The 9,385-nt window shown below is 40.1% G+C and overlaps 1 protein-coding gene across 2 annotated transcripts; it reads left to right on the plus strand.

Annotated features, from left to right (window-relative positions):
• The first annotated feature begins 868 nt into the window (after positions 1-868).
• Positions 869-9,276, plus strand: rab13 (RAB13, member RAS oncogene family). 2 transcript variants are annotated; one of them, XM_061776848.1, is made up of 8 exons: positions 877-1,350; positions 1,731-1,791; positions 4,182-4,242; positions 4,319-4,396; positions 5,506-5,595; positions 5,838-5,903; positions 5,994-6,044; positions 8,433-9,276. In XM_061776848.1, exons 1-8 carry the CDS (start codon positions 1,227-1,229, stop codon positions 8,502-8,504), a joined length of 603 nt encoding a protein of 200 aa, XP_061632832.1. In that variant the 5' UTR covers positions 877-1,226; the 3' UTR covers positions 8,505-9,276. The 2 variants fall into 2 exon arrangements, with proteins under 2 accessions (XP_061632833.1, XP_061632832.1); XM_061776849.1 differs by lacking the exon at positions 5,838-5,903 and having other exon boundaries at positions 869-1,350.
• The last annotated feature ends 109 nt before the right edge of the window (positions 9,277-9,385 follow it).

The raw sequence follows: 9,385 nt of genomic DNA on the forward strand, positions 1-9,385 counted from the left end.
CAGATTAATCAATTATTAAAAATAATCATTAGTTGCAGCCCAATTTTGCAGACTGTGAAAAAGAACAGCTATCATTTGCGTTATCTTTCTCTGCCTAATAATGTCCACATTTCAGCCTAAAAAACTCACACTTTGAATTTAAGAAAAGATGTTGCATTTTTTTTCTTTATGTAATCTCTGCCTGGTAGACAATATTATACTGTTGTTTATAAGTGTGAAAAATAAATTAATTCACGACCATTTATTGTGGCAGAATTTTCCTTGATTTATGTGATTATACTAATATTTAGTTTTTGTTTTTTTTAGTTAGTGTTTTTGTTGGGCCATATCTGAAGTTGTGCATCCCGATTTTATAATTTAGTCATGTAAAAATAATGATAAATTGGAAGATACCAGTAACTCAGTATTTTTAATTATTATTATTATTTTTATTTATTATGGCGGCATGGTCAAATCCCCGGCCCTGCCTGTGGGGAGTTTGCATGTTCTCCCCGTGCCAGCGTGGGTTTTCTCCAGGCACTCTGGTTTGGAATGGAAAATGAATGAATATTATTATTATTATTATTATTATTTTATTTTTTTTAAACTGACTACTTAATTGCTTTTACTCGAGAAATTATTTGGAATACTTTTTTTCTAATTTTACTTTTGCAATATTATTCAGAAGGAACAGTGCTCTTACTTGAATGCAATTTGTGGTTACTCTACATTATAAACACCTCTCTGATCATGTGTTTCCTACAAAGCTCTTATTGAAGCGATCCCCAAGTTAGTAGGCATTCAAATGACGCCATCTAGTGTATTTTGCAAGTAATGCGCGTCGGAGAGATACTCCCACGAAACTCCCACCACGGAAGCTCTGGGCTGACTGCAAGTTTTGTGTGTGTGTGTGTGTGTGTGTGTGTGTGTGTGTGTGTGCGTGTGGGAGGGGGGGGCAGGCAGAAAAAACACGTATACACTTTGGAATGTTTGCAAACGGAGACAAAAGAGATTTTTGTTGAAAGTAAGGCGACTTTTGCGCGGTGATGTGTGCGGATGTGAAGTACTGGTCAACAACGCTGCTCAACCCAAACGGGACAGAAGAGAGGCGCTGAGGGGGATCCGAGTTTACCGGCGTCAAGTTTGACAAGGGAGGGGAGGGCAGGGGAGGGGGGAGTTTTGCAACAACAACAAAAAAGACGAAGGAATTCTGTTAACTTCTCAATTTGCAGGAGCTTCTCTAAACCATGGCGAAAAAGTATGATTTTCTGTTCAAGTTGCTGCTCATCGGGGACAGTGGAGTCGGCAAAACATGTCTGATCATTCGCTTTGCTGAGGACAATTTCAACTCCACCTACATCTCAACTATCGGTAGGTCTACAAAAATATTCTGTTTTTGTTTTAGTGTGTGTGCGTGTCATCTTTTACAATTGACACACTCCTGATCGCCTTTTGTTGTTGTTGTGTCTAGACTGGCCCGTGCCTTCTTTTTCACAATTTGTTCTTCTCCTGATTCATTATGTGAACTGGCGCACGCACGCACGCGTACACACAAATCCCATTCTTCCACCCACACTCATTCCAATCTTTCTAACCATCTCTCCCTGTGAGTTTGAACCAGTCTCCACCCATGCGGACTGTGACCTATATATGCTACACTGTGTATGTGTGGGTGTGTTCGAATCTGAGGTATTTTACTGATTGTTTGCCCCAACCACCCCACTCTCCACCCCCCACTCCTCTGCTCCCAGGCATCGACTTTAAAGTTAAAACGATTGAAGTGGACGGAAAGAAAGTGAAACTGCAAGTATGGTAAGAGATGATGCTGCGTTTTGACTGTTTTGAAATGTACATCACATGACACTTGTTTGTATTCTGTATATACACCATCATGAGCACACGCACAATAGTAAGACCTATTAAAATAGTTACAAATATATTATTAAATGTTAAAACGTCTGTCATTACATAGATAATAAAGCTAATCCAAGGGGCAGTCTTATATGATGTCGCTCAAAGCTATACTTGAGTAAAAGAACAAGTATCTTAACAGAAAATAATTTTGGTAGAAGTTGAAGTCACATTGTAGAATAATATTCGAGTAAAAGTCTTAAGGTTTCCGACATTTGCTCTGCTGAAGTATTGAGTTATTTTCCGATATTAGATGGACTCACCTAGTATTGGAAGTAAACAGAAATGTATTACAAAAAAAGGGAGTGGGTAGAATGTTGTTTTTTTTATTGCCTCTAGCACTACCCGATAGACTTTTATCCCTACCACATCAGACAGACAGTACTATTCTTCAGCTTAGTTTTCTCCGGTTCAGGCATGACGTTCAACCAACAATTTCTTCAGATTTTATTTTGTCATAACGAGTAACAAAGGTGGTTAGGGGAAATGTATTGGAGTAAAATTATACATTTTATTTAGGAAATTCAGTGGAGTAAAAGTGGAAGTTGCCAGAAATATAAATGGCGAATTAAAGTACAGATACGTGAAATTCTACTTAAGTACCAAATTATTTGTACTCCATTACATTACAAGCCTGTGGAGGGGTATTAACCTGACACAGTGATCATTATTGTGGTTGTACTGGTATCCAACTACTGCATCATGAGAGCTATTTCTTGTATAATTCATGCATATTTTCATTCGATTTATTCAAATTGCAAAAAATTCTATTTTTCCCATTGAAAAGGGAAATAATCTTTTCTAGGGTGAACCTATCACTTTCACAAAACCTTTATTAACTGTACAGACAATGTTCAAAGAAACATTTTAAGATTGGTAACTGGATTGAGATGTACAACTGTAAGACGGTTTTAACTTTAATGAAGAAGACAATCTGAAAATTATTTATGCGGCATACTTCAAAGTCATCTAATTTTATACAGTAAATACTGATTCATGTCAAATAAATGTGTTTCATCTTTGTAAAATTCAAAAAGAATACAAAAAAACTCTTAACTTTGCTAACAACAAAATGTCATGTACTGTATGCTGGACATCTGGAGTCATACCGCTTTCAATGTGACTCTGCTTACTTCACCTCACTTCCTCCATATTCTTCTCTTCTTACCTTCTTCTCTTAACACCCCTTGTTTGGGAGTGTTGCTTAGAAAGCCAAAGAAAAAGCAAAACACAGGCACAGAGTTAGTTCTTCAGTGCTCACTGAATTTGGCACTCTCATGAGGGGCGCTGAGGTTTTGCGAGATTCGATTGTGGAGTCTTCATTAGTGGTCCTAGCCAATTGCAAACCGTCCCTGCCTTTAACATTTTGTTTCAGAATTGTTTTTAAAAAAACTAACGTCTTATTTTTAAAAATCTAATGTCAGTTAATTAGCATGCTAATAAAAGATAGACATTACAAGGGGTCGTAGAGCACAGTGTGCCTAACACTAACATTAGAGGTTATTGAAGATTTGAAGTTGGAACCTCCCCTCGCCATAATATGACAACATACTATAGTCATTAAGAATCAAGCTGTCTTAATACCTGCATCATTTGCTTGTATCTCCTCTTCTTCTTTTCTTTTCTTTTACAATTTGAAGCCATCAGGTACTTTGACCTTTTTCTCTCCATGCTTCCAATATGTGTAACTTACATTTCTCATCCTTCCCCAAGACCCCCACCCAACCGTGCATCTCTTCAACAGAGGAAGATTCCTCAGGGTGCAAGTTCCCCCTACACGTCAATGATTAACGGCATGCTATTACTCAAAAGAACAGAGCAATTTTTTAAAATTATTATTTTGTTTCCCCCCCCCAAGAAATGCCACCCTGTGCAGCCTCCCAAAATATACATGCCTGAAACCAACACTTGGATGTCATCCATGTCAGCAACTCTTCATTGGAAAAGAAAGTGCCACAAAAAGCCAAACAAACACCCAGATTTAATACTTTGGTGTGGTGCTCATGCACGACTGTGGTTCAAACACCGACATTTAATGCGACTTTAGAGAGGTCAAATTCTGAATTCCTCAGTGGTTCCACTGTGCTTTATAATGACATGATTTCCTTTTTTGCTTGTAACCTCTCTGCTGTCACTTCAAGTCAGATTCATTGCTTGTGTCTGCACACATTCTTGGCAACACGATGACAGCCATTTTGTTCCCTGCCAAAATTTTAATAATGCACCCCGCAGATGCAAAGTGCAGCCCTGCCTTCTGTCCACTCTGTTTTGACCACTTTCGCCTCACGCAGGGACACGGCGGGGCAAGAGAGGTTTAAGACCATCACCACAGCCTACTACAGAGGAGCCATGGTAAGCCCTGGAGTTGCAGGCCTTTGTGTTCACAACATACTGTCAAGTAGATGACCTCTCTTACACTCTCTGCCAGGGCATCATCCTGGTGTACGACATCACAGACGAGAAATCCTTCGAAAACATCCAGAACTGGATGAAGAGCATCAAAGAAGTGAGGTTATTTCGCTTCCAGGAAACATATAAAAATAGTGCTTTCAGTGAGTAGCGTCCATGTTAGTCATGAGTGTCTGGCTTGACTCACTCCAAGTACTGCACTACTGTTAAAGAGACACTTCTGCTTTAGTTGAAATACTTTTAATGAAAGATTCTAAACAAGTGGAGGTGTACGTCAAACAATACATGGATCACATAACATTTGCGCTCACTGGGCTTCACAATTCATCAAATGAGATCCAATACAAGAGTTGTACAATATTCGGCATCACAATGAGTGGCATTTCCCCGCTCATGTGGCTAAATAAGGTAATAACCTAATTTACTCCATTGAATAATGTGATAAAAAACACCGTTCTTTAGCGACCATTAGTTTTTACTTACTGTAAACTTCAACTACGCAAATAAACATTTTGTTAAATGTATGTGTTGATCAAAACTGAACATTATTATCATTGTGGATTTACCAAATGAAGTGTCCATCCATCCATTTTCTTTACTACTTGTCCTCATTAGGGTTTGCTGTAAACTAGAGCGTATCCCGACTCACATTCACACCTATGGAGAATTTAGAGTCTTCGATTTCATTCTAGAGGCATCCATTTTTGCAGATTGCAGCATTACTATTTGATTGACAGTTGACTGTTGAGCAGGGCGTGGTTTCAACGCATTCAGCGGACACACCCACAGAGTTCGTAGCTGAGAGAATGGCTTGATTTTTCACGATTTTGAAGCCTCGTTTTTTTTTTTTTTATATATATATCTGATGATTTCTTGAATCAATTCCATTTTGCAGGGTTGTTAACAACACACTTCTCTGTGGTGTGTCAAATTTTAATATTTCTTTTCACTTTACAAGGTGTTTAAGCCATGTACATGACGTGAGACTTTCGAAACAGATGCAAATCCACTCACCTTGTATCAAATGCTATCAGCAATCTAGCCTTCAAACTAAAAACTGGGATTGTGTTTGAAACATCCATCATCTTGTTTGTTTGTTGGCTTGCAATATCGGTCTGTCTGTTTCTCCCTTGAATGCAGCGCCCTGCCAACATCTGATGCAGCTGAACTCAGCCTAATCAATCTATTTCACCCCTTCTTTCCCAGAATGCATCCGCAGGGGTGAGTCGAATGTTGCTTGGTAATAAGTGTGACATTGAAGCAAAGCGCAAAGTTACCAAGGAGACAGGAGAAAAGGTGAGCTGACCCTGACAGAAATGGCCATTTGTGTGCAATTTCGTTTTGCTTTTTTTCTACATTTTTCAGTATGAGTGACATATATGAGCGCTTGTTGACAGTGATGATTACAGGGAGGGATTGTTTGCGTAACGTGCACGCATTTGGTAGCTCGCCGTTCTGTTTACTTGCGATAAGAAACAGGAAGTGATTACGATCTATATCCTGGCACTGCGTAATTATGCCGTGCTTGTTGTTTACAGCTGGCTAAGGATCACGGCATCAGGTTCTTTGAAACCAGCGCCAAGTCCAGTATTAATGTTGAGGAGGTCAGCTGCAATGCAACAAACTTTAACCATATCGAGCTGTGTAAAAGACATTAACATTCATTTTTGTCTGTGTCTATTTCCATTTTGTAGTCCTTCTTGTCGTTGGCAAGAGACATACTTCACAAATCCAGCAAGAAACCTGTAAGTCAAACATTACAGCAGGCGTGGGCAAAATTTTGTGCTCCAGGGTTTTTTTTTAATTTATGTAACGGACAGCTTTTACCTAATTCATAGATGAGGTAGAAAAAAACACATACCGTAATTTCTCGTGTATAATGCGCATTTCTTTCCCCCAAAAATTGTCAAAAGTCAATAGTGCGCATTATATATATAGTGGGGAAAAAAAAGTATTTAGTCAGCCACCAATTGTGCGTTCTCCCGCTTAAAAAGATGAGAGAGCCCTGTAATTTTTATCAAAGGTATACCTCACATGCGGCACGGTGGCCGACTGGTTAGAGCATCAGCCTCACAGTTCTGAGGACCCGGGTTCAATCCCCGGCCCCGCCTGTGTGGAGTTTGCATGTTCTCCCCGTGCCCAAAAACATGCATGGTAGGTTAATTGAAAACTCTAAATTGCCCGTAGGTGTGAATGTGAGTGCAAATGGTTGTTTGTTTGTATGTGCCCTGCGATTGGGTGGCATCCAGTTCAGGGTGTACCCCGCCTCCTGCCCAATGATAGTTGGGATAGGCTCCAGCACGCCCGCGACCCTAGTGAGGGGAAGCGGCTCAAAAAATGGATGGATGGATGGTATACCTCACCAATGAGAGACAAAATAAGGAGAAAAAAAATCCAGAAAATCACATTGTCTGATTTTGAAATAATTTATTAGAAAATTAAGAAAATATGTATTTGGTCAATAACAAAAGTTCATCTCAATACTTTGTTATGTACCCTTTGTTGGCAATGACAGAGGTCAAACGTTTTCTGTAAGTCTTCCCAAGGTTTTCACACACTGTTGCTGGTATTTTGGCCCATTCCTCCATGCAGATCTCCTCTAGGACAGTGATGTTTTGGGGCTGTCGCTGGGCAACACAGACTTTCAACTCCCTCCAAAGATTTTCTATGGGGTTGAGCTCTGGAGATTGGCTAGGCCACTCCAGGACCTTGAAATGCTTCTTACGAAGCCGCTCCTTCGTTGCCCGGGTGGTGTGTTTGGGATCATCGTCATGCTGAAAGACCCAGCCCCTTTTCATCTTCAATGCCCTTGCTGATGTAAGGAGGTTTTCACTCCAAATCTCACGATACATGTCCCCATTTATTCTTTCCTTTACACGGATCAGTCGTCCTTGTCCCTTTGCAGAAAAACAGCCCCAAAGCATGATGTTTCCACTCCAATGCTTGACAGTAGGTACGGTGTTCTTTGGATGCAACTCGGCATTCATTCTCCTCCAAACACGAAAAGTTGAGTTTTGACCAAAAAGTTCTATTTTGGTTTCATCTGACTATATGATATTCTCCCAATCCTCTTCTAGATCATCCAAATGCCCTCTAGCAAACTTCAGATGGGCCTGGATTTGTGCTGGCTTAAGCAGGGGGACACGTCTGCCACTGCGGGATTTGAGTCCCTGGCGGCGTAGTGTGTTACTGATTGTAGCCTTTGTTACTTTGGTCCCAGCTCTCTGCCGGTCATTCACTAGCCCCCCCCCCCCCCGCCCCCCCCCTCCTGGTTCTGGGATTTTTGCTCACCGTTCTTGTGATCATTTTGACCCCATCGGGTTAGATCTTGCGTGGAGCCCCAGATCAAGGGAGATTATCAGTGGTCTTTTGTGTTTTCCATTTTCTAATAATTGCTCCCACAGTTGATTTCTTCACACCAAACTGCTTACCTATTGCAGATTCAGTCTTCCCAGCCTTGTGCATGTCTACAATTTTGTTGCTGGTGTCCTTTGACAGCTCTTTGGTCTTGGCCATAGTGGAGTTTGGAGTGTGACTGCTTGAGGTTGTGGACAGGTGTCTTTTATACTGATGAGTTCAAACAGGTGCCATTAATACAGGTAACAAGTGGAGGACAGAGGAGCCTCTTAAAGAAGAAGTTACAGGTCTGTGAGAGACAGAAATCTTACTTGTTTGTAGGTGACCAAATAACTTATTGTTCACCATAATTTGCTAATAGATTCTTTAAAAATCAGACAATGTGATTTTCTGAATGTTTTTCTCATTTTTAGGCGAGGTATACCTATGATACAAATTACAGGCCTCTCTCACAATTGGTGGCTGACTAAATACTTTTTTCCCCCCACTGTAGGTATAGGGGAAAATGAAAAAAAACTTTAACATTTTATAAATGTATGTATGTAAATGACGAGAAATTACCTGAAATTGATCAAATTTGGCCCGATTGTCTGTTTGTGTGTGTGTACCCTGCTTAACATTCATTTAAAAAAACATCAAACAATAAAGAACATCAGATAAAAAAACAACAAGCAATATTTACAGACTACATTTTAAACAGGTGAGTTTTGAGGGAGGAGTTGAGTAATTCTGAGCAGGTCCTTAATGTCCTTCTTCTGTTTTCCTCTGTTCAAAAGGGTCCCACAGGCCGTGAGGTGAAGATCACCAGCAGCACACAGAAAAAAACTTCCAAATGTGCTCTTCTCTAGACACGGGAACACACACACACACACACACACTGTGCCAGTTGCCCTTCAATTTAAAGGAACACATCATTATGAATCTGACACACAACTAGTCTCATGTCTCCATCTGCTGGCGCATGTCACCAATATGTATGGCACATTTCTTGATCTTTGCAGTGTCTCCACACAAGTGCATTGGATTCCATTTCCCATCATAAAACTGTAGGTGGCAAATCATTTCAACAAGGATTTTTAATCCGTTCCACACATTTCTACTTGTAGCCTGTGCAATATGTGTTACCACCCTATCACCAAATGCTAAAACAGAGGACAAGTGAGTGTTTGTGAGATGCGATTGTGTTGTTTTTAAGACGCTCCCAATGTGGCCTCCAACATGCTCAACTACCTGTTACTCTTGATGTGGGCCTTGAGCATTTCATTCATTCATGTTACGTTTAGAATCAAGCACAAGTAGCAAATAGAGGGAAGGTAAGACATCATGAAACTAAATATGTGAAAAAGTAAACATTATATGAAAAGACTGGTTATGTGGACGTTTGAGGCAGTCATAAGTGCAACATAGAAGATGTGAGGAGAGATGATGGATGAAGCAAGTGAATGAGTCAGATGTGTGATTTGTGAGACCGTTTGAGCAATTTCCCGTTCACTCAAAAGTACTGGGATGACAGCACCTCACCATTTTTCAAAAACACATCCTGCATCTTGTTAGGCTTCACTATATTTGGATTTGGTTTGTGGTCACACTTGTGGTATTAAAAAATTAACAAAAAATGAAGACATTGGTATTTTTTTGTGTGTGATTTGAAAACAACTAACAAAAACGACTGCTTGATCAAAATAAAAATGGGCTCCAGCATAAAGAGCACTTTTTTTCATCCAGGGCA

Source organism: Phyllopteryx taeniolatus, chromosome 6 (genome assembly GCF_024500385.1).
Source record: "Phyllopteryx taeniolatus isolate TA_2022b chromosome 6, UOR_Ptae_1.2, whole genome shotgun sequence".
Taxonomy (NCBI): Eukaryota; Metazoa; Chordata; class Actinopteri; order Syngnathiformes; family Syngnathidae; genus Phyllopteryx; species Phyllopteryx taeniolatus.

Coding starts and splice junctions, on each gene's coding strand:
- rab13 (XM_061776848.1), top strand. CDS start 1,227: ATGGCGAAAAAGTATGATTTTCTGTTCAAGTTGCTGCTCATCGGGGAC. Junction 1,351..1,730: donor CACCTACATCTCAACTATCG/GTAGGTCTACAA, acceptor CTCTGCTCCCAG/GCATCGACTTTAAAGTTAAA. Junction 4,243..4,318: donor CCTACTACAGAGGAGCCATG/GTAAGCCCTGGA, acceptor ACTCTCTGCCAG/GGCATCATCCTGGTGTACGA.